Here is a 24,801-nt window from a genome sequence, read left to right as displayed (position 1 = left end):
TTCACGGAATACCTCAACATACACAATATGGACAAAATGAGATATTCAATGTAAGAACGCTCGTAGACACACCGAGCGAAAGCGAGGTGTTAAATGAGAATATAAATGCCGAAACCCAGGTTAAAATGAGTACAAATCTACCCCCTCCACGCATTATTTCTTAAATTTTTAATTTATATTTGAATGATTCTTCAATTTTACATCGATATGCACCTAACATTTGACTCTCTTTGGATTGGAGTTCAAGATCTACGGGATATGAGAAATAAATATGTTCTGCAATGCATGCCATAAATATTTTGATCGTTGAGAATATTCAATGTGACATTTGAAAACTGCAATAAGATTCCATTAAGGAATGTGCCTCGATCCGAGTCATGTACATTTACATGTCAGACAGAATGGGGTACGCCTGAATTCCTGGTGAAGCTATCGCCGAATATTCGGGCCCTATAATAAATAAATGAAAAAGTTTTATTTAGAGTCAGAATGGAGTACATAATAATAAACATAAGCTCTAGCTATTGAGCTTTTGACCGGTCCTGTATATTAACAATACATGATCTTAAATACTACTTTTATTGCATGCTGAAATCATTTGTAAAATACGTACAGGCTCCTGTTTCAGTCGGCTTGCGTCCCGCTTGTCACGCATGTACACCCACTATGAACATGTACATTTTATAAGAAAATTCACTTGACCAGTAAAATTGTAGTATTTTACTTATGGAGGCTCCGAGTACACAAGTTGTGTACGCGGAGACACTGACAATGACTGAATGATTAGAATATAGAAAATTCGAACGTCCCATTTTTTCCTTTTTCAGCGAAAAAATCATTTTGCAAAATCCCAAACAAGTCATCAAAAGGACTCGAAAGTATCATTACTGAAATACTTATCAATAGTAAATACCGTATATATAGGTATACGATATTTCGTAGGGATAAATAGTTTGCATTTTACTCAATAACTGGCCCTAAGTGTGACCGCAACTTTTTTATACCATCAGAAAGCTGATACATTTGGCTATATGATGAAACGTGCGTAATATATAGATATACTTCTTTCAAAAGAACGTAGACGTTTTAAGAATGAAAAAAAAACCAAACATTTTGGAAATTTGCCTTCAATTAGAGACCTATAATTAATTACCGGTCTATGCTTCAACGTGGTATAAAAAAGGCACAAATAATACAAAATAATACAAAATGCTTCTATTTATTTATTTGCCAAGGATTCATATATAGCATATTCTATGCTATGTATTTAACTCCTTGTTTTTGCCACCAAATTGATTCGTAAATGAGAGGAATAAGAATACCCGAAAATCATATTAGAGTTGATGAGTTGGGGTTGGGTTCACGGGGATTATCCCTTTACGATAAAAAGGACATGTTTATCAAGAGTCGAAATGGCTATCTATCATAGATGTAGCATGATCAGCTGTTCTATCCCCTGTCGAGATTAGTCCCTTGAAGCACCATGAGTTTTAAAGAATACAAAGCTTTTATCGAAGAAAATGACACTGTCATTCTATACCTTGGTTTCGAGAATACACATGCTATTAAGATTGTAAAAGGACAGACATTTCAGACCAAATTTGGAGCCCTTAGATTGTCGAATCTAATTGGAGTAAGATACGGCAGTAGAGTTGAATGTCCCAAAGGATATTTGTATGTTTTATATCCAACACCCGAGCTGTGGACACAGAATCTACCACATAGGACACAAATTTTGTACTCAACCGATATAAGTCTTGTTACTCTGCAACTTGACTTGAAGCCAGGATCTGTAGTTGTTGAATCAGGTGAGCTTTTCATAGTCATATATAATATGTGTTCAAGTTGTCAAATAAATTTTACTGTTTCTTTATAGCTTATTTTAGTGCTTTACAAGAAAACAGTGTGTCAACTTTCTGAATAAAAGATTTTGCAATTTTCATGTCCATTAAGTGAGGAAGACATGAGATACATGTAAAAAGAAATTCAACAGTGTAACTGGATAAAAATGCAAGGTACATGTGCATTGCTATGTGTCTGTTGACTGTCGTTATCTGTTAACTTTTTCAAACATCTTCTCCTCTGAAACTTCTGGACAGATTGCAACCAAATATTTTGGGGATTTTTGACCTGGCAAAAAACATGGCTGCCCTTATTAAAAATATACCATAGGGGTCAAATTGCAGAATTATTCAAATAGCTCTAAAACAGTAATTTAAAAGGTTTATAACTAAAATCTGACGGGTAAAATCGTTCAGTATGATAAGTTATATTAGAAATTTTCAGAAAGATCCATTGACAGATGAATGAGTTATGGGTCCTGAAATCGATTTTTCCCAAACTTTACATTTCCAACTGAAAATTTTTTCCTCTGAGACAACTAGTAGGATGGAATGTAGCCGAACATGGCATGGATGTTTGTTAGGATATCCTTAACAATTTTTGATCTGTTGAAAAACAGCCACCATTAATAAAAATTGAGGATTTGTGGAAATAACTTGAAAACCAATGTTCATGGGAGTAAAATTGAATAGCATGGTGAGACAAACCTATGCCGAAATTTTCACAAAGATCTGGATGGATAACTAAGTTGCTCTCTATTGATTAAATGATTCTTTTGACAATTATACAATAAGGTCAAGAGTTGAGCTTTAGAAAGCAAAAAAGACTATTTTTGACAAGGTAAGTGATCTAGGCTCTCTAAAGGCTCTAGTTCCAATTAGGATGAAAAGTAAGAACCAGAGGAAAAGTCTTGACTGGCATACATATTTATTGTTTGAAAAAATCTACTGGCATTGAATATCTGCCCAAAAAAATACCGAAGTGTCAGCACTGGGATGATTCAAATATTCAAATACCTCAAAATCCCAAAACATGGCCTAAACATAAACACATGGAACAAGGATGATCTACATACATACATAACTAAGCGAACTGAATAAAAACAATTACAATAAGGGAAACAAGACATCTTACATTAAACAAAAGTACAGCAATATGAACTCCCACAAAAAAAAAACAGAATTGACATCAGGTGTTCTTGAAGGATAAGCATGTCCTGTTCCACCAATGACACCTGCCATATTGCAAGTAAGCATAATCCTGTAATAATAATTTAGCAATAATAGTCATACTTTGAGACGTGTTTCAAACACTATTTATATATGGGCATAATCATTCATTTTAACTTAGTATCATGATGTAAGGGTAGTAGATAACTTGAAAATAGTGGATATATATATTCGAAATTGACAAACTGAGATTAAGGTGACGTGCCATTATCAATTGTTTTTTTTTTAAATTTGGGAATTTGATCTTGAGCATGAAAGAAAGATCTACATTTCTGGTCCACTAGAAAAACAAAAAAAAACAACAGAATTATACAGTTAAGATGAGTGTAAAATATATAATTATTGTATGGATCCTTATTGTGTTGGAAACCGGTTTTGGTCAACTGCACCAGTCCAGAACAGGTTCTCTATTTAATATGGACAAGAACTATATTTTCTGAATTGTACACTGAACTGTATTATAACAAAATTATTATACAGCTACAAACATTTTGATCATGGCAAACCTGTTAATTATACATCTACCATTGAACTGTTGAAAATATACATTTGTGTAATTGCCCAGATGTCTTATTCAATTTGCTTTAAAATAATCTCTCAAATGTGCAATGTAACATCTTCGGTAATGCTTGTAGGAACTTGGAATCAACATACATGTACATTGTACCAGAAATAAGTGCATTATATTTTCAGGGACTGGAAGTGCTTCTTTATCCCATGCACTTATTCGTACAATTGCTCCAAGTGGACATTTGCATACATTCGAATTCCATGAACAGAGGTCACAGAAAGCTAGAGAGGAGTTCATTGAGCATGGTGTTTCTGACATAGTTACAGTGAAACACAGGGATGTTTGCAAAGATGGTTTTGAATTAGATGGGATTGCTGATGCAGTATTTTTAGATCTACCAAGCCCATGGGATGCATTACCAAGTGCGAAGAAAGCTTTGAAGAAAGAAGGTACATGTTTGAAGCAGTGTCTGGCCATTTTCATTCGTATTAGTCAACAAATGGAAAATTTTGCAGTGTCAGAGATTATGGTTAGGCTTAATCTCAAGGCCTTTGATTATATTAGAAGTTTATAAAACTCTTTTCTTACTTGATACAACCACAAACAATTGGTTGTTGTTGTCCTTTGTGTCGTTGTCCATAGACACTTGGTTTTATGCAATATCTTGAACATTAGTTGGTTGATATTTTAAACAACAAGATTCTAAGCCAAAATAAGAAGGTTAGTATTGATTTTGAGGGTTATGGCCCCAACCGTTGTTGAATTAGGGGCTTAAAAGTGGCCGAAATAAACCTGTCTTAAAATCAAACTACATGTATATACTAAACCCAAAAATAAGCATATGGATCTCTGTTATATTGTATCACAGTGTACAATAGCATTAAGGTCAGACTGGGATTGATTTTTTGCTTTATGACCTGAAGCGTTTATCAGTAATGGGCACAAAAGGGCCAAGAACAAGTGTAATATACATGTTCTTGCTAAACATTAACAGCATTTTAAAAAAAAGTTTCTTCTGAATTTTATAAGACATGTAACACTGAAATTGCATGTGTATTTCTCAGGGTTCTCCATGAGCTGTTTTAGCATGGCAGGCCGCCATGGTTAAAATTTTCTCTGCCATGATTAAGAAATCACCGCCACAGTGAAATTGTTGTCAGCCATGATTAACTATTACCATTGTTATTATCGGCATACCATTATTTTAGAGAAACCTGTCAATTACTGTTTAAATAAACCAGTAAATCACAACAACTTTACTACTGAAGCAGAATTCACGAAAATTGCCTGTTCTGCCAATCCTGACAGGTAAAATTTGGGTACAACCAGCATTTCAACCTCTTGTGCTGGTCCCATGACTGACAGTGGTTAAAAAGATTTTGTGAAGTCTTATTACATGGGACCAGCAAATTTTCAGTTGGACTGACAAAACATTTGCCTTTGTCAGTTCTATGTCCGACAGCAGAAAAATGTTTTCGCGAACTCTGCTGAAGCCAATTTCTAAATAATTATGACATTGCCAATAACATTTGTAATTAGTTACTCCACAAACTAATTCTAAGGGAAGTGTCAATCAAAACTCCCCAAGTCTTAACATAGTAACAAGAGTAGGATGACGAAATATGGACTGTTTAATTTATATGCACTTGCTTTGACCAATTATACTCTGCTTTCATGATTGTAGATTAGGTTTCTGTCATGAACATAATCTTGTTAATAACCATTCTCTATGTCAACTTCTTTGACTCATTCACATTTATTTTATTTTTGTGCCTACATAATGGTTTCATTATAATGACTCTCTGAAAATTGGCATCTGGCAGTATAATTCTTAAGGCCAGAATTAAAATGCATTTACATGTACATGAAATTTGTAAAGCTAAAAAAAAGTTACAAGGTTAGGGAAGAATGCCATTAATGAAATGAAAATCATATTCTGACATAACCCAATAACAATTAAATGAAAAGTTGTTATATCTTGAAACCATCCAGGAAAATATTGTGCTGTAAAATTTTCCTCCATGGAGAACCCTGATTTCTAAATGTGACTTCTAATACAGAGGAGTGCTGGCAGAACCAAGGAAGGTTTTACCTGTACACTCCTGTTGTATATTGGAACCACAGGTGATGCTGGGGTCCAGTTAATTAAAGGATAATGGGCAATACCAGTAATTACCTCTGGGATTGAATTTCAGTATTTTTCCACAAGCTTAATTTAGCAAGTACCAAAAATTTACACTCACTGAATTTAAGTTTTTTGGTTTTTATCTGGACTTTCCTATATGACATATAGAAATCCATTAGCAAATTTTAGCATGTGGAAATAATTTCTATTAGCAAATTTGAATTTCAATGTGCATTTAGCAGGTAATTCCCTTTAAATTCGATCGCTGTACCTGGCATTTAATGCCAGGTATGAGGTATGCCAGGTATTTATCAGACTATGCTGTGAGCTGTACTGTATTGTAAGGCCAAATAAACAAAAATTTGTATGGTTATGTATGGCCCAACCATGTACCATCTAATCATTGATGTAATTGTACACAAATATTAGTTTTTCCCATTGTAGGTGGTAGATTGTGTTCATTTTCACCATGTATAGAACAAGTTCAGAGAACATGTGAAGTTCTACAGCAGCTTGGCTTCAGTGATATTACATCAATGGAGTGTTTAGTGAAGAATTATGATGTAAGAACTGTCAACCTTCCTATAGCTGATCTTGGTCTTAAAGCATCCTGTCAATCAACAGAATCAAAGACATGTGTTGAAGACCCCAGTGTATCTGACACAGAGAACAAAGTTACAAAATGTAATGAGGATTCTTCAGACATTTGTACAGAGAAACAAATAGGTGGCAGTAAAAAGTTTTCTGGAGATAAAAAATCAGATAAAGCTAATGAGAAAGATAGAAGTAAATACAGGACTGACTATGACCTGATTGGAAAGAAAGAGAATCATAGTTTTTTCTTTAAAACTGGAGTTTTTCCTCAAAGCATGCCTGGTCACACTGGTTATTTAACTTTCTGTACATTGTATCCATCTTAGATATGATTTAAAAAAATTAATTATATTCATTATAATTTATGTGACCAGAAGACAGTATGATATATTATATGCATCATAGATAATAAATATTGAAAATCTATAATTATTTAAGGCAAAATAGTCTTCCATAATGAAAATCCCTCGCAAAGTTTGGAGATACATAGGAATCACCTGTCTGCCTTGTAAGCACAGCTTTTCCTAAATCACACAACAGATATTGATGAAATTTTATTGGAAGGCTAGGGGTCATAATATATATTATTGCTTATTGCTAAAAGATAGATTATGTAGTTGTTTGAATCTATTCACACTAGCAACATCCAAATTTCAAAATATATAACATGTTTATTTATTTCACATGAGTTGAAGTTTCCTTCATTGAAGCAAACTGATGCAAAGCTTTTAAAGCAAGGATTTCTGACTACTGCATTTATATGATGACTAACCTCAAGAAATTGTGACTTGAGTAAGGGATGCTAAAATACATCTTTTTATCTTTTTTATAGTAAATAGCAGGATGTAGATAACAAACACAATTTTGTAGACAATATTCACACACTAACATAAAAAGTAGACTCTGACTATAGGTACTTACGATCATCATTCACATCTAGTCTCACCTTGTTTTTTGAACTGTTGAGTAGGAAGGTCGATTGGTTAATTTTCAAAAACAAGTCCAAAAGGACACAACTTTAATAGGACGATAATATTTTATAAGGCAAGAACTATTCAGTAATGAATTATTCACTCAACTAAGTGAACTTGAAGCTGCACATACTGTTGTACTATATATAGGTACCCCCACTCAAACTGGAAGCTGCATGCAATGTTGTGGTAGGTATACCCCAATCTTACTGGAAGCTGTATTCAGTGTTGTGGTAGGAATACCCCACTCATACTGGAAGCTGCACACACTTTTGTGGTAGATATACCCCTACTCATACTGGAAGTTGATAAAGGAGAACAACTGAAATTACATACAAAGTATGCCTCACCTATATGAAGCTACACACCAGGTTTGAAATAAATCCATCCATTGGAAGCTGAGATTTTTGTGACGAAAATTTTCTCTATTAGTTCATTTAGTAAAAAGTGGTATAGTTCCACAAAGCAGGACAAAGTGATTCCATTATACCACCCACTCATTGAGAAGGGGTTTTTAATTCCTGTTCCTTATTAATTTGGTACAATAATTTTTTTGATACTTTGCTTTCAGAATGATAAAAAAAAATATCAACAAAAAACTCCTTTTTAGCTCACCTCGCCGTAGGCCATGTGAGCTATTGCTATCACTTGGCGTCCGTCATCGTCGTTAACAATTTCTCTGACATCTTCTCCTCTGAAACTACTGAATAGATTTGTATGAAACTTATAATGACTGTTCCTTAGAGTATCCTGCAAAAAATGACCGTTTGGATTTTTGATCAGTTAAAAAACATAGCCGCTGTTACTAAAAATAGAACATAAGGGTTGTACAGCAGATTTTTGCATATATCTCCAAAACTTAGGTTTAGCCAAATTGTGACATGGGTAAAAGTATTCAGCATGATGAGATCTATCAGTGGTAAAATCTGTTGACCCATGTCGGAGTTATTGACCTTTTTGGAAGTTTTTTGCTGTTTTTGATGTTTTTACTTTCAAAAATCTTCTCAAAAACTACTGTACAGAATTCAATGACAGTTGTTTTTTTTGTTTTTCAGGGTATCCTTAACAAAATGACCGTTCGGATTTTTGATCGGTTAAAAAACATGGCCATCATGACAAAAAATAGAACATAGGGGTCGTACAGTAGTTTTTGCATATATCTCCAAAACCATTAGGTTTGGCCAATATCTTTCAATTGCTGAAATATCCTTTTTTTGACAGTTTTCAGCCTATATCTTTAAAACTATGATAGCTAGAATGAAACTTTCAATTGCTGAAATTTTTCTTATTATAAAGCCTACAAAAGTCTCCAGGGATCAAAGTTGTCAGACGACTCCATATAAGAGTTATTGCCCTTGAAAGGCAAAAAATTACATTTTTTGCAGTTTTCAGTCAATATCTTGAAAACTATAACAGATAGAATGAAACTTTTGATTGATGAAATGATCCTCATAGTAAGTCCTACCAGGCCTTCATGGAGTCAAAATTGTCAGACAATTTCTTGTCAGAGTTATTGCCCTTGAAAGGCAAAAATTTAACCAGGTGAGCGATTCAGGCTCCTGGGAGCCTCTTGTTTTAATTTCTCATCTATAAAATTTAAATAATTAACATGAGAAGAAGTACTCTGGTTGTTAATGCTGGTAACAAAGCTGTAAGGTTTCATACAAGTGTGATTGTTGTTTCACAGGAGATAAAGTTTAGGGTAATTAAAACCCAAGATGGTCATTAAAGGCCATCTGCTTTATTCAACCAAAATTAAAGTTCATTGACTGAAGAGATTGTTGGTACTTAAAAATGTTTAATATCTCTGAAACTCAAAAAAGGTTGAGTGGACAAACAGTATTACAGTATTAAATTAATTCCAAAAGGGGGAATACTGTTAAAGTACTTACATGAGTGGATACCAATTTTCGTGGTTTAGGGGAAAAAAACCAGTTAGTAGATTCTTGAATTCGTTGATTTAACAACTCTATTACTCAATTAAATGGGAAGTTTCCATTTTGTTGGGAAATAATTTTCCTCGTTTGCCAACCCACGAAACCATGAACAATAATACTTCCACAGTACATGAAAACACTGTGTGGTACACTATCAACAACTGAATCAAAGACTTAATATTATTTATCAGGTAGATAGCCTATGCTACATTCTGAACATAACAACAGAAACAAAACAAATATTGCACCTCTTTATTTGTATAACAAGTAATGAACAACAATTCATAGTTTGTCCTCCAATTATAAAAAAAAAATATTTTAAATTTAAATAATCAATCCTAAAAACAACCAAGGGATTTCATTTTCACATGTTTGTCATAGATACATTTATCAACATTTGTCAATCAAAAACAAAATTATACTCCTTGGAGAAGTTTTTGTGAATGCTACTTTACTTTCAATAGCTACAAACAACAATTTACTAACTGTTCCATTCAGTTACTGCATGTAAGAGTTAGTGGCACTTCATTCTACTTCCTGTTCAGATCATCTTATCGGAATCCTCAGGTTTTTATACAACTGCAAAATCTGTGCTTGTATTATGTTATTTTGCAGTTGTTGTCGTTATTTTTTTAGTTTATGTGTGATAACTGAAGTTGTAGTGAAGCAAATATCATCAAATTTTGAAATATTGTTACTTGTTGCTAGAGGAAGCTTGCTATTTAAAGTAATGTTAAAGAGGTAAAATAGGTGTTTATTTAAAATTCATGTAGTATTTTTATTTCTCATTCAATTTTGACAATACTTTTTTCAATTTGTTTCTTATAAAATTATTTTTTATGAATATGTAACAGATTTTCAATAGCATTCAGCATTTTTAGTTTATAGGGGGCCAAATTGTGCCACATCCTAAAAATCATTTTTTTAATTTCTGTTTAATTTTGAAAATTTTATTTTTTCATTGGATTCCATGTGGAAATCCCTACCTGTCAATCAGTATTAGAACAGCACTCACTGTTTTTGAGTTACTTAGTACCAAATGGGCCAAAAACATAATTTTCTGAAACAGTTTTTTAAATTTTTTCTTAAGATTTTTATTATTTATTTGTAAATTGTTCTCCTTTACAAGGGCTTTAAGAAATATGCTTGCAAACAATCATTTTTGAGATGACTGGGTATAAAGTGATCCATAAAAGCCCCCTGAAAGCAGAACCTTTAACTGAAATTGAATTTCAAAATATTGTGCCATATTGTAACTTATTATAAAAAATTTACTGCTTTTTATTCTTTTGAAAAATATGTCCACTATTGTGAAAGCTGAAATCTGATAAACCCATATTATGGTCATCTGAATAGAAAGTATAATGAAAGTTTGTAAGATCCTTCATGTAGTAATCATGGAGAATAATCATCTGACATTACTTTTTAAAGTGATTGAGTCTTCATGTTAAGAAGAACTAAGAAGAAATGAAAAATGCACTCCAGACTAAATTCTTTTTCTATTTTTTATCTTTCATTTGTGAGCATTGGAAAACTAGAAAAAAGTCCTAGTAAACATATATGGATGCAGTTATAGAAGTCTCTACTTGCACAAAACTCCAAACATATTCATTATTTTTTAACAGGAATATTTTAGCTGAAAAAAAATGCTCACAATACCCCATGTATCCACATTTGCTCTCCTAAAAAGTTCAGTCTCAGTACCCAAAAACAGTGCCCCCACCCCCTTCGACTGATTTCTGTGAAAATGTGCAGGCTTGCTGAAATGGTCCCCCTGACTAATTTCAGCGAAAATCAATCCCATTCAAGCTTTTACAACTACTAACCATTCAGTTTAGATACCTATGCAGGTTACAAGCCTGAATCATGAATTTTTAAATAAGTTGCCCTCCAAATAAAGTGATAAACCTCGACCCATTTCTGTTAAAAAATCAATGCCATCGAAGCTTTTATAGCTAATAACAATTCCCCAAAGAAATTAATCAAAAAAGGACAGATAGACAGATGAATCAAAAACATTTGACCCCTACATGAGGTACAACAACGGAACATGACAACTCAGCAAAACTGCACTTCTTTTATTATAAACAAAACTTCACTTGTGATTTAAGTAGCTCCGGATGATCTTCCCACATTACCAAATAATATTAGAATACTAGCTCAAACTAGGACTCAATGCCCATACTTCTTTTCATTAAAAAATTAAAAAATAATAATACTTGCAAATTTGAATTTCTGTTTGAAATTAGGTGGTGTTTTTATAACAGGTGAAAATATCAGAAATTCATGTAGACCTGGACTATCTCAAAAAGTACAATAACAGTGAAATTTACATAAACAACACCTCTAGAATACTGGCTATTTGAAATATACAATTACTGACAACAAATAAATAAAATCATAATAGAAATGTTTTCACCAAATTCTGACCATAGATGCATTCCCAAAATATACCTACACATGTATCATCTAAAAGTTGATAGATAGATATACAATAGACATACCTTGTATTAACCAGGCCAGATTTGTCAAAACCAAGCCACCTTAGTGTGTACTTCCATTCAAAGTTCTCTACACAAACCAAAACCATTTCATGTGTATTTTTTAAAATTACTTCATTATGTAGAAAACTCACAAAAGAATGCTTAGAAATTGAGCTGCTTGACAATGTATCCTGTCTTAAATTTGTAGTGCCTTTCCATGAAATTTTGAACTCACTTTACCAAATCTAGACTTAATATTGATGTTCTAATGATACCAACAATGAAATAACAGATAGTTCTGAATATCTAGACTTAACACTTGTTTTGTTCTTTTGAAATTGAAAATAAAATTGTATTGTAAAAGTGTACATTCAAAACAACACTAACAATAAAGTCTTGTCCTTCAGAACAATGTAACAGTTTACTAAGGATGATCATAGTAACATTGTATATATTGGTAAATATTGTCACTACTTCAAAAGTTGGGTTGGATAAAAATAAAATAGCAATGTTTGAGAACTTACTGTATATTACTGGTACAAAAGTATTCAGTCACTTGTAAATTTTCCCTTTGTTAAATTATTTGAAAGTTATATGACGTCTTCATATCGTCAAACAGTATATGTCGGTACAACCCCACCTATAGCACCTGAGCACTGTCTCTTGTCTTTTGCTTTCGCTTTGAGACAAAAAACTCATTTAATAACGTTTACACTATGATTTAATGGCTGAGAGGCTATCTAATTGAAATCAATTATATAAATACACACATTTAACATGACATAAATATCCAAATTTAATCCAACTTCCATACGGGGGAAGTTAAATGGAACAGACATTATTTTGGCTATGTCTAGGGAAATGTTGTTACAAAAATTATCGTATTTGTCATATTAGAAAAGAAATAATTCCTTCCAGGGGTAGATTTATACTCATTTTAACATGGGCATTTATTGTCTCATTTAACAGCTATTCTTCTGTAAATTGTACAGTAGATATTTAGGGACATGAGACAACTACTGTAAACATATTTATTTTCACGGTTCTTATTTTCGCGGATTGTCAAATGAACATGCGGGCATCAATTTTTGCTGTTTCAAAAAAATTATTAGCATGATATAGTGTGAAAAATCAATTGCACAGGTACTTTTTTTTTGCTGTTTTCAGTTCATCGTGAAAATAGTGAAAATTAACATGCTTACATTATTTGATTTTAAAAAATATTTACAAAAATTCAGTTCCCCATATCAATATATTTTTAAATTGACTTGTATATTTTGCATATGATATATTAATAAGAATTTTAAAACTATTCATCAAAAACACACAGGAAAGAAAGTAAGAAAAAATAAACATTAAAAAATTTTCATAGCGTATAAAAACAAAATAAAATAGGGGTAAAGACTAGAATAATTAAGTTGATTTAAAATCAGATAGCACTAATCAATTTTTAACAGAAATGGTTTACATACTCTCTTAAGAAATAAATAAATGAAACACAATTCCACTATTGAGCATGACAACACTGCTTTACATGAGGTGAACAAATCTGGGAATAGAATGGAATGCTTCCCTCTGATGTTTGTCTTAGTCTAATTGATGATTTGTAAAACGTAAAATATGAATGACCACAACCAGTGCAAATTTTCTTCCTCTCAAGGGTGTCTACAAATATAAAATGTATAACAAGTTACAGTTAAATTGATTGATTGATTGTATTTAATGGCAAATGGCAGCTTTTTCGTGCACTTCAGAACAAAACATCTGAACAACTGAACTGACCCAATTTGTCCTATACTCTAAGCTGAATTGTAAATATGCTTGCCCATAGAAGCAACAACCTGAATCTCAACCCACATAAGCACATCATTCCGACTCTAAATAAACCAACCAGACATCACTCTAACTTCTAATTGCTGTGTGCTTAGTGGAGAAGCAGTGAATACAAATTGAAATGATTCAGCTAGGGATTGAACATTTAACCTTCCACAAATGTTGCCATTATGATACAACTAGATCACAAAGGCAGTCACCACAGATGAAGGAAAGGAACCTGATTATTACTTAAAACTTCAATGTATATACCACAAGTATTTAATGTAATTATGTTTTACAATGTTTTTACAGATCTATTGTAAAATAAGGAATAAGCAAATTCATTGAAAAAATTAATAATAAAATGTTTTAGACATTAGTACACAGGACTCAATTAGAATCAGTAAATGTAATCAGAGTTCGGTAACTTCAAAAAGAAATTAACAAAACATACCTTGTAAGCTCTTAGGCAATAAATCTGTATGAAAATTTCCATGGCTACAAACATATCTGAGCGCTATCTCCAGTAATGAAGGAAATAAAGAAACTGGAGTATAGGTATCACAGTTAGAATCATGGAATGGGTTATCTGAAACTAGAAAACTCTATTACTTATCAAATATGTCAATTGTAAACCATCAAAAAGGAATTTATCCTCTATTGCTTTCAAACATAATTATAATATACATATATGTATTGCTAACCCATTACAATACCAATTTTGATGAAAGAGTAATCAAGGGAAAAAATCAAAAGAATGTAATCCAGGGACAAAGACCAGACAGGGAAAACAGACATACACACTAAGAACACAAAATAACCAAAATAATATGTACAAAGCAACAAAAGTAAAAGAGCAATTTGGAATCCACTAAAAGCTGAGAACATGGACCAGGTGCACCGATAGGATAAGCGTCCTCTGCTTTTCTAGATTCTAGAGACATCAGCCGGTGTGCTCATAAAAAGTCAAGTCCGGGGTAGACGAAACAGGAAAGAAAAACTGACATGTTGAACAAAACGGTTCTCGTGGTGCTGATGAATACAGCATATCGATCAAGGAGTTCATGATGATGACCACAAAAGTTTTGTAGGAATGACTTCTTATAGCAGCATAACACTGTTCAAGAACCTAATGTAAGAAGTAAATAACAATACAAAAAGTCTGTATAGTTACGGCAAGCTCTAGCATAGCATAGTTGTGATATAAAAACTCCATATGCAGATGCTGAAGGAATGTTGCCGCAGATATAAGGAAAATTGACAATACGGAATGAAAAGTCATGAAAGAGACCAAAAGAAGATAGAACAGATTTATGGTTTTCCACCATGTCTTCTTTGAAAAGTGTGGTAGCAGTATAGGTCTTATTACTGTTATTATTTTCTTTGTCTACTTCTGATAATTAAAATTGATTGTAATGCATTTTGCAGACAAAAACAAAGTTGTGTTGGGCTTTGTCAGCTGGTACAACAACATATTGGCATGTATAGTAGATATTGTTTTTGCTACATCGGGGTCTTTGAAAACTAATGTAGCATTGACACTAAGTGACCTACTTAAAACTTTCATACGTTTCAAAATTAAAGACATCACAGCCTTTACCCACTCTGACAGTGAATCAATGTCTTCTTGTTCTTGTTTTATCAATTTTCTTGCAAAGTCCTCAACGGCACCCACAAGAATTTTAAAGTTATAATTCCAATTTATGGAGCATGGTTCATGGTACTTGGAAAGGACCTAACAGAAAGAATTGTTTTCTATGATGTTTAAGAACGACTATATAATTTGAATGGAGAGTTTTTGCAAGAACAGTAAGGTGGTTTAGCCTGCAAGTCCTCGATCTTGAGGTCCTTTTACAACTGAAATGTACATTGACAGACATAGAAGTTCAATTGTTTTTTTTTTCAATTTATGAGAAATATGACATCCAACATAATTTAGTGAATACCTTGTCCTGCTTAACATAAACCCACATGTGATCATCAAACATTAAAACAATGTCACATAATCAGCAGACAGTAGACGTGCTACAAGGGGGCACAGAACAAGTCACCAAGAAAAAAATTGCATACCAAATATAAAACCATTTGGTCCCCTAAAAACTGAGAATTCTGTACATACATTTGTGTAAAAGTGAAAAGACAAAGAGATGTTAAGGATAATTGAAATACCGGTATAGCCCCACCCCAAGATAGGGAATACACCTTCATACAGAGTTGAAATGTAGATACTAATGCAATAAACCAAACCAGTGGTACAATGGCCAATCAAAAATTACTTTGGGACTTGTCTTCCAAAACTTCTCCAGATTGCCTGTGAGAATGGTTACTCATGAAAAATAAAACCTGCATACATTAATAATAATGTAAATGGCAGCTTAAGTCACTACTGACAGTACTCTGTTTAGGAAGGTGTAAGTTAAGTCACTACTGACAGTAATCTGTTTAGGTAAGGTGTAAGTTAAGTCACTACTGACAGTACTCTGTTTAGGGAAGGTGTAAGTGACTCTCTGTATTAATTTCTCTATCAATATGAAAACATTTCATCTATACCTGTTATGGCTCCTAATTTCTCTATGTCAATAGTTGAAGGGAGACATCTCAGTTTGTTACCATTTACATGCAGTATCTGAAGACAGTGCATAATTCCCATTTCAACGGGTAACCATGATATTCTGAATTTAAAAAAAGAGAATAATAAAATACTTTTAGAAGTCTTTTTGAGTGTTTTTCTGGCCAACCTGTTTCATTTAATTTTTATCATTGTTGATGAAATAGAATTGAATTGACATTGTAAAATAAAAAATGATGTAAGGTATTGCGCTATTAAAGCAATGTGCAAATGGCATATTGGATATGTCAAGTTAGTATATCAAGTTGTAATCCAATAAACAGCTGGATTAAAGCACATGATATGCCAGTTTGTGGTTAACAATCTAAAACACTGAACAAAAAATACAAAAACAAAGAAAACAGAGAATCTACACAAAAAATAATGAAAATTCTTTTAGCTTTTCTGTGTAAAGATACAATACATAGAGAGACAGACTGAGACAGGTAGCTATAAACAGGGCATCATATTAACATTATCATGTCATATTGTAAGGTATATTTAGTTGTCTGATGCCATGCAATGTAAGCTTTACTGTTGTACCAGATTATAAATTAATACAAAGATAATTATACAGTACAATATATAAAGATAAGAGTCTTTGCCATACTTTATGGAAAAGCTTGGCATGTGGCGAGTTCAGTAATGGTATTCAGAACAATATCAGCAGGTATGGAAGAGCTTGGCAGAATAATATCGGCAGGTATTGAAGAGCTTGGCATGTGGCGAGTTCAGTAAGGGTATTCAGAATAATATCAGCAGGTAAAATATATTCTGTCTTGTACAAATTCTTTATTTATTACATGTATACCACTGAAAATATGAGCGAAAGAATTGCCCTGACATATTTTGTGAGTCATTATTATACAATAATATATACACTGAGCAAACTCACAAAGAGAATACCTCTTCTTCAAATGGATTTAAGTCATGTTAAACCTCATAAGTAAAATCATTACCTTTTGCATCCAACAATAATTATTTTCCCTCCTGCACATATGACATCTACCCTTCCTATAACCTTTCATCAAAATCCATTATGTGGTCAAGAAGTTTTTAAAATGTAAACCATTTAAGTTGGATTATCTCCCTTTACAGAATCTGGACAACAAATGCATTCCCGCTAACGCATTTATGTATGACCCATTGACCATTTTAGTAGGGGTTGTGCTGACAAAAATAAGTAGACAGATGGACAGACAGACAGGGTGATTCTCATTTTCTTCAATCTTCAAAGTTTGTCTCCCGTTCAGGAGTTCATATTCCTATTTAAAATTATTAACTGCAACTATTAAGACAAAAACACCTTGGTAAACTGCAATGGAAATTTTTATTAATACATCGACATGTTTCACTGCCTAGGACAGCATCTTCAGGATAAAAAATAACTAAATATTTAAATCGGGGCAAGGAACTATTGATACCTGGGTTCACATCTGACATTATACATGCCAATTAAATTAGCATACCTTTAAATGAGTAATAAACAAGTTTACTGCTTTATATGACTTACAGTATGATTGAGAAATTGATACATGACAGGTTTTTTTTTTTTTTTTTCAATATAGCTTCCGATTAGGACACACATCTAGGGATAAGGCTGATTTAAGTTAAACAGTGTTGTCATAAGACAGAAAGTTTATATGCAGAAAATTAATGTTATAGAAACAGATGATGAAAGTCTAGTTGAGCTATTTAGCCCCAGAGCCATCTTGAAATACATATAAGTAAAGGTATTGTCAAAAAGTCATTATATGTTAAAATTGTCCTGAAATAATCATAAAAAAGTCTGCCATCATTGTCTCAAAAGACAATAATAACAACACAGAAAAACAGGATCAATTTAAACACTACATGATCATCTGGCTTCAATGGTGTAAAAGATAGAAAAATGAATTTCTTCAATCTAAAATACTCAACAAATGTTACAATACTGCATGGTATAAAGACTGAAACTACACCATATCTACTAAATATGAATCATCTGACTGTACATTCAAAAGAAGTAAGTGACAATCATGTGAAGACAATCACAGTTCTTCAGAAGTTGATAATAAAGATGACTTAAATAAAAATGTTTAATCATGTAATTTTGGGTTCATTGAAGCAGTTGAGGTCTAATTTTTCAGTGACAAATTTACCTGTTGTGTGATAGGTCTAACAGCTTAAGTTTAGGACAGTGGCACAGTCCCAGTGGAATCTGATCAATCTGACAACTAGAGACATCTAATACCTGTAAACCAATCATATTTCTTATCTCATCAGGAAGACTAGTCAGTGGGTTATTATGCAGCACCAAAGTCTGAAACAATTCATACAAAATAAGAGAATCTGAAATACAAGTTTATAATTTTATGTGTAAATTCATTAAATAATCTGCTAGGTGTTAACAAAGGTTTAAAATCTGAAGGATTGGAGCAAGTAAAGACTCTAAGCTTAATAATCTCTTAAGTTGTACTGTGATTAAATATAATTGACAAAAGACATGTTCCTAATACAGAATGTACATTGTCATAGCAAATTTGACATTTTACTATTCTGGTCTATAAATAGAAAAATACTAATATATATATGTATCATGTTTTAAATTAAAGTATCTCATTAATTCAACTTTTGTTGAAATTTGGATCCTTTGGACCTTGGTTTTGGGCAAATTACTAATAAAAAGTTGGATCCAAAATCCAAAATCTAGATACATGTACATGGTTAGATTAAAAATACCAAAGAAACCCAAAAGAAAATCAAACTTATCTTTATTTTGGACCCCAATTATAACCAACATGAAAGAACCAAAAACTGAAAACCTATGTACAAAGTAAGATTCAGCATAAATTATGTTTTTGTATGAAACAAATTTTAATTATAGACTTCAATTTGGACCAACTTGAAAAAAAAGTCCATGATGGAAAATCGATGTAGATTAGAACTATAGAAAAAAGAAAGGTTATAGTGAAATGCAACACATGAATTCAATTTTTGTTGAATTCAAACAGGAGTTTGATATTGGACCAAGTGAACCTCAAGGTGGATAAACTAAAACACAGGATTCAGCATATCAAAGAACCAATTATTTCAGTTTCTTAAAAAATAAATAAGTTTGATTTTGGACCCTGTGAACCCTGATGTTAACCAACATAAGAAGAGGGAGCAATTAAAAGATATACACACTGCTCCATTGGATCATGTATTTTATAAACAGGGAAAAATGACATAAGAGTATAAGGGTCTGAAAACTTTCCAGTGATGATGCAAAGCAAATTTCTTTTCCTTTGGCAGGATTGGAACATAGTACCACTTGGACATTTATGGACATCGCTTGCACAAAGTCCAGTGCCCAAGACCACTTAGCCAATTTGGCTATATAAAATATAGCCTAACATTGTTAAAAAGTCTTCACACCCTTATCATATATATATATTTACATATATAGTTTTCAGACACAACTTACCACTAGGGATGTAAGAGATGTACATTGTGTATTCAGACATTTCAAATTGTTGTTTCTGGAAGAAAAAAAATTAAAGTAAAGTGTTTTACAAATATAATGGTTAGAATAAACATCTTTATATGTTTTCCAAAAACTGCTGTTCAACCCTATGTTCTACTGATGGCAACAACATAAGTGAAACTAGGGATTCACATGTTCAATGTCATCTTACAGAACAATAAGGTTTTTTTTAGGGCAACACAGATAATGACATCAATGCCATAACAATAAATAATCACAAATCTTATTAGGTTGTATAATAAAAATGGTTACTATTTACATCAATTTTTTTTTTGTGTTCATATAACTGTTGGTGTCAAAACCCCTGAAATAAATCCCAAACTTCCTTTTTGGGATAAGAAACCTTGTGTTATAGTTTCATACAGATCCATTACTTTCATTGTCCAGGTACCAAAATGACTGACTCCATTATTTCATTTTGATTCATGTGAATATTCCACATTCCACATAAGGCAATGTTCTCAGTTTTAAATTATTTGTTCATACCAATGGACATAGGTTGGCATTACAATGAAAACTTTCGTGACTAACCACATGGTTTTAAATCAAGACATATTTTGGTATAATTATGTATAGTAAATAACAAGAAGTTGTATGTGCTGTCATGTAAGGTATATTCCCACTCACACAGAAAATTGATATTGGACAGCACCCAAAATTACTGTTTGTTTGTTGTTTGTTGGGGTTTAACGTCCGAGCAGCAATATTTCAGCTATATTCAGACGACCAAAATTACTGAAAACGTACACCCAATACGTATAAAGCCACACAACAAATTTTAAATCAATCCATCCATTGAGAGCCAAGATTTTGCTGACGAAATTCTGACACAGAATAACAGACAGATAGTCAAGATGATTCCAATAAGTGGAGGTATAATAGGTCCCTTAACCAAATGAAGATCAAAAGATCTAGTTTAGTCAACTTACTCTATAAACAAACTGAGGAGACAGTGAATTTGTCCGATACATTCAGGTAATGCCACTATACTGTTATGACCAGCTTTTAGAACTTTTAGCTTTGGTAGGTAACACAGTGCATCTGAAACAAAAAAATATAATAATGTCAAAAAAACTAAAAGAATGCATATCTCAAGTTTTTTGTGAAGCTATCAACTAAGTCTTGAGTTCCTGAGAATGATTAGAAAAGCATTTTTTAACACATATATTAGTAATGAAATTAGGACTTAAATCAAATTTATTGGTTATAACTATTTCACCTCTTTATATATAATATAAACTTACAAAGAAGTCATTTACCTACCATATTACTATTCAAATTATCACATGATGATTATCTTTGAGGTTTTTATTTCCTTCTTTAGACAAACAATGACAAATTAAAGATTTCTTGCTCAAATTGTGAGTGGTCCCCTATTTAATAGAGGACAAAGTCCTCATAATGGTAATCAAGGCAAATTTAACCTTTGACATTAGAAGCACTGAGAGCCTGATTTCAGTGTGACAGGAAGTTAACTTGTAATACCAAGAGTAATACAAAGCTAGGATATTTTTTAGTTTTGCATCATTAACAACATTACATGTTTGTAGCTCGCCACTTTTAAGGTTTGCTAAATTAGAAAAAAATAAATCCTAGTTGTAAAACTGAAAAAGGTATTATTATTATTTTTTATAATATCAATATATATTCAACTTTGTCCTCTTACAGGTTACATCTGCTTCATATTATTTTGCTGAAATGAATCTTATAAAGCTTATTAAATCATGGATTAGGATCTGAAAAAAAATTCAAAAATCTAAATAGGACTTATCCAAACAATTATGACTAAGGCATATATAAGTTTAATGCCATAAACTTTGTCTATTAGATAAATAAAAATACTTACCTGGCACATTTGAAATCTGGTTGGAAGAGATGTCAAGAGTTTCTAAATTTTCCAAAGAGCCAAGTGAGTCCTATAAAAAAATAATAATATAAAAAATCACTTTTACTTGTCATGCAATGAAGCTAGCCTGTCATAAACATATAGGCTAAAAACAACTAATTCCACTTCCCATAGGCTTCTATGCTAATTTCACAATATTCAATGGCTTCTCTGGACTTTACCTTAACTTTAACCTGCAGATGACTATATATCAGCATGATTCTACATATGTCAGCTCACAATCCTCAGAATGGCATGTGGGGTTAGCAGACTTGCAGTGCAGTACTGGTCACCGGAAGTGAAGGATCTATAAATAGCATGGGAAATCCCAGTGTTTTCACAAGATAGGGGTATATTTAAAAATCATTATGGAGATTAGGCTTCACATCACAAGAAGCAAAATGCACCTATAAAATGTACAGAAATGTTTTTCCTTTCAGAAACTGTTTGAATTTTTAAAATAAGATGAGAACTTTTTTCACAGCACTATGAGGAACAGGGGTAATTTCTGCGTAGGACTATTTTTGCGTACGTTCCAAATGCTCATTGGTTGAATTGGTGGTCTGTAACCTAAAGAGTCACTTTTTGTCTTAGAAAAAATAAATAACTATACAGGTATCTTCCTACACACATACTGAATGCATTTGCAAAGTTTCAGTGAAATGTGACCAGCACTTTTTTAAATATTTGATTTTTAAATATAGGGTAACCAAGTTGTGCGAGCAAAAAAGTGAAAATATTCTACCATACTGAAATGCATTAAATATTTGCAAAGAACTTTTTCTGACTTTTCAAATAAAAAATATCAATCACAACTTGTTTTTTAACAATATTAATGAAGAAATAGTTTTAAAAGTAATCATTTTCTGAGAAATTGGTCTATTTTTAAAAATTTATTTCTGACATGCCTCCCCCTTTTTCTTGATCACATGTCAAAAATCCTAAATCTTTAAATTTTCACAAAAGGTGATATATTTGGCTTTAAATTTGTAAATACAGTGTTTTCACATTAAAACATGACCAGTAAAGGGCACCTAAAGCAAAAAAAGTGCTCAATAATGGATTTTCCATGTTGCCATAGGGGAATGCTTATATGGCCTTAACCGCAGTAATGAAAGTGAGTTTTTCCTCATTTCTAACCTAATTTTTGCTCAAATCTACACAAAACTTGATTTCAAGTGCTTATTACTACCATATTTAGGTAAATATAGCCCTCAAAGTTTAATATTTGATATTTTTACTAAATTTTCTACACTTTTTACAAGATAGGACATAAAAATCAGCCAAAAAGACCAATTTTCCATAATTTGGACCTATAACTTAAAAAAATGCATATTTTGAAGGATTTTTGTAGTGTATTCCTCTCATGGCAAAGTTAACAAGATCTTCAAGTAGTTTAAAGCTATTTCAAGAAACTTTTCATTTTGCCATGGCTTCATCTTAAGGCTAAAAACCACTAATTCCACTTCCCATAGGCTTCTATGCTAATTTCACAATATTCAATGGCTTCTCTGGACTTTACCTTAACTTTAACCTGCAGATGACTATATATCAGCATGATTCTACATATGTCAGCTCACAATCCTCAGAATGGCATGTGGGGTTAGCAGATTTGCAGTGCAGTACTGGTCACCGGAAGTGAAGGGTCTATAAATAGCATGGGAAATCCCAGTGTTTTCACAAGATAGGGGTATATTTAAAAATCATTATGGAGATTAGGCTTCACATCACAAGAAGCAAAATGCACCTATAAAATGTACAGAAATGTTTTTCCTTTCAGAAACTGTTTGAATTTTTAAAATAAGATGAGAACTTTTTTCACAGCACTATGAGGAACAGGGGTAATTTCTGCGTAGGACTATTTTTGCGTACGTTCCAAATGCTCATTGGTTGAATTGGTGGTCTGTAACCTATACTGTGTACTACTTTCATGAAAACTTTTCTTACACATTATAACTCATGAAAACTAAAGAAGCTAAATGGGGTATATAATACAAAGAAAGAGATCAAAATAATTTATCATTGACGTTTCATTGACAATTTTCACTGGCCACAGGAAAAAAAGGAATGATGTCAGTCATCAACTCTGTCAGGTTTTGTATCATTAATTAACACGTCTTTATTTACATAGGAAAAATTGCAACATACGATTTTCTTTTTTTTTTTGAAAATATGCATAAAAAAAAATATGTTTAGGACTAATAATTTAATATATGAAAAAAAAAGTAAATATAATTCATATGTTCTTCCATAGGATTTAATGTATGAAAAAAATATGGTTTTCTCTCATGGTTTCAATGTGATTTCATGGCACAAAAACATACAGTTCCATATTGGTTCTAAACATATGTTTCAATTATTCCAGTGAAGCTCCCTAAAGTTGAATATTAAATTTCAGCTACACAGATAATAAGATGATCTCGCTCCAAAATACAGGAACCAAAGATTGATTGTTTAAAGTAAGTTGTCTTGTTTTGTACACCATTCCTAGCAATTCATTATTTAATTGCAACTTTATCCGCTGTAAAAAAAGTCAGTCAGACAACTTCCAAGTGGAATCACTTTTAAAATAATATAAGAAAAGTGAATTAGTGAACAATAGTCACGTTTAAAAGGTAAAAAGGGACTAAATACAAATAAAATATGAATCAAACAAAAATATTGAAAAATAAAATAATATAAGTTGGTCATCCATGATTTTTGCAGCTGTCCAAGAAATTCACCATAGCAAACTTTGATACAAATACACTCTGTAAATACTGCCAAAACCTTGGGAGAGATGTAGACAGGAGAGTGCTTTCAAGGTATGAATAGTGGAGGCATGCACTAATGCCTAGCACTTCTTAGCCTCAAATCACATTAAGGTGGGGTCAAAATAATGCTTTTTTCAAATAAATTATTCAGTCATGTTAGTTTATCTGTGTACTTGCTGTTGTTATAAGCAAGTAAAAATTCAATATCATCAGCTTGGCAATTATGAACTACCTTTAGTCACAACAACCATCTCAATTTATCAACAACTACAAAGACATTGTGGGAATAATAGTACATAGTCAAACATTATTTGAAAATAAGAATGGTTAAAATACTACTCACTAGTACCATAGAATACAATGATTTAACAAAGTAGGAGTTAAAACACATTAGTTATTGACTCAAGTGATACCTTTTTATTTCATATTCTTATTGGTTAAAACATGGTCATGTGTTTGTTATTCATTAATGTGTCTTAAAATGTCCAAAAGGCATTACCACTAAGTAATATCACTTTAAATTCTTCAATGAAACAAACA

At 32.2% G+C, this 24,801-nt stretch overlaps 2 protein-coding genes across 9 annotated transcripts in view; one reads left to right on the top strand and one right to left on the bottom strand.

Moving 5' to 3' along the window:
- Window positions 1-1,442: 1,442 nt before the first annotated feature.
- LOC148623984 (tRNA (adenine(58)-N(1))-methyltransferase catalytic subunit TRMT61A-like) lies at window positions 1,443-6,725 on the top strand. The gene is made up of 3 exons (XM_088566371.1): window positions 1,443-1,808; window positions 3,765-4,031; window positions 6,152-6,725. The coding sequence occupies exons 1-3, from the start codon at window positions 1,484-1,486 to the stop codon at window positions 6,625-6,627; spliced, it is 1,068 nt and encodes a 355-aa protein (XP_088422497.1). The 5' UTR covers window positions 1,443-1,483; the 3' UTR covers window positions 6,628-6,725.
- A 2,722-nt stretch (window positions 6,726-9,447) lies between these two features.
- Window positions 9,448-24,801, bottom strand: part of LOC148623982 (uncharacterized) — a 28,441-nt gene continuing 13,087 nt past the window's right edge. For all 8 annotated transcript variants that reach the window (XM_088566365.1, XM_088566363.1, XM_088566367.1 and 5 more), the window contains 7 exons: window positions 21,470-21,539; window positions 20,553-20,664; window positions 19,564-19,618; window positions 18,257-18,417; window positions 16,058-16,179; window positions 13,962-14,102; window positions 9,448-13,357 (listed from right to left, as the gene is read on the bottom strand). In XM_088566365.1, the coding sequence (XP_088422491.1) occupies window positions 13,200-13,357; window positions 13,962-14,102; window positions 16,058-16,179; window positions 18,257-18,417; window positions 19,564-19,618; window positions 20,553-20,664; window positions 21,470-21,539 (819 nt within the window). In that variant the 3' untranslated portion in view covers window positions 9,448-13,199. The remainder of the gene's footprint in view (window positions 13,358-13,961; window positions 14,103-16,057; window positions 16,180-18,256; window positions 18,418-19,563; window positions 19,619-20,552; window positions 20,665-21,469; window positions 21,540-24,801) is intronic.

The sequence above is a fragment of the Perna viridis genome, chromosome 2 (assembly GCF_037379345.1).
Source record: "Perna viridis isolate PV_CMFRI_1.1 ecotype Kerala chromosome 2, ASM3737934v1, whole genome shotgun sequence".
In the NCBI taxonomy this organism is placed as follows: Eukaryota; Metazoa; Mollusca; class Bivalvia; order Mytilida; family Mytilidae; genus Perna; species Perna viridis.
The sequence above is the reverse complement of the archived record's forward strand: the minus strand, read 5'-3'. Positions and strand labels throughout refer to the sequence as shown.

Bases quoted from the DNA above. Each gene is read 5' to 3' on its own strand.
- LOC148623984 (XM_088566371.1), top strand. From the start codon at position 1,484: ATGAGTTTTAAAGAATACAAAGCTTTTATCGAAGAAAATGACACTGTC. The intron at 1,809-3,764 runs GTGAGCTTTTCA...TTATATTTTCAG, and splicing joins ATCTGTAGTTGTTGAATCAG to GGACTGGAAGTGCTTCTTTA. The intron at 4,032-6,151 runs GTACATGTTTGA...TTCCCATTGTAG, and splicing joins GAAAGCTTTGAAGAAAGAAG to GTGGTAGATTGTGTTCATTT.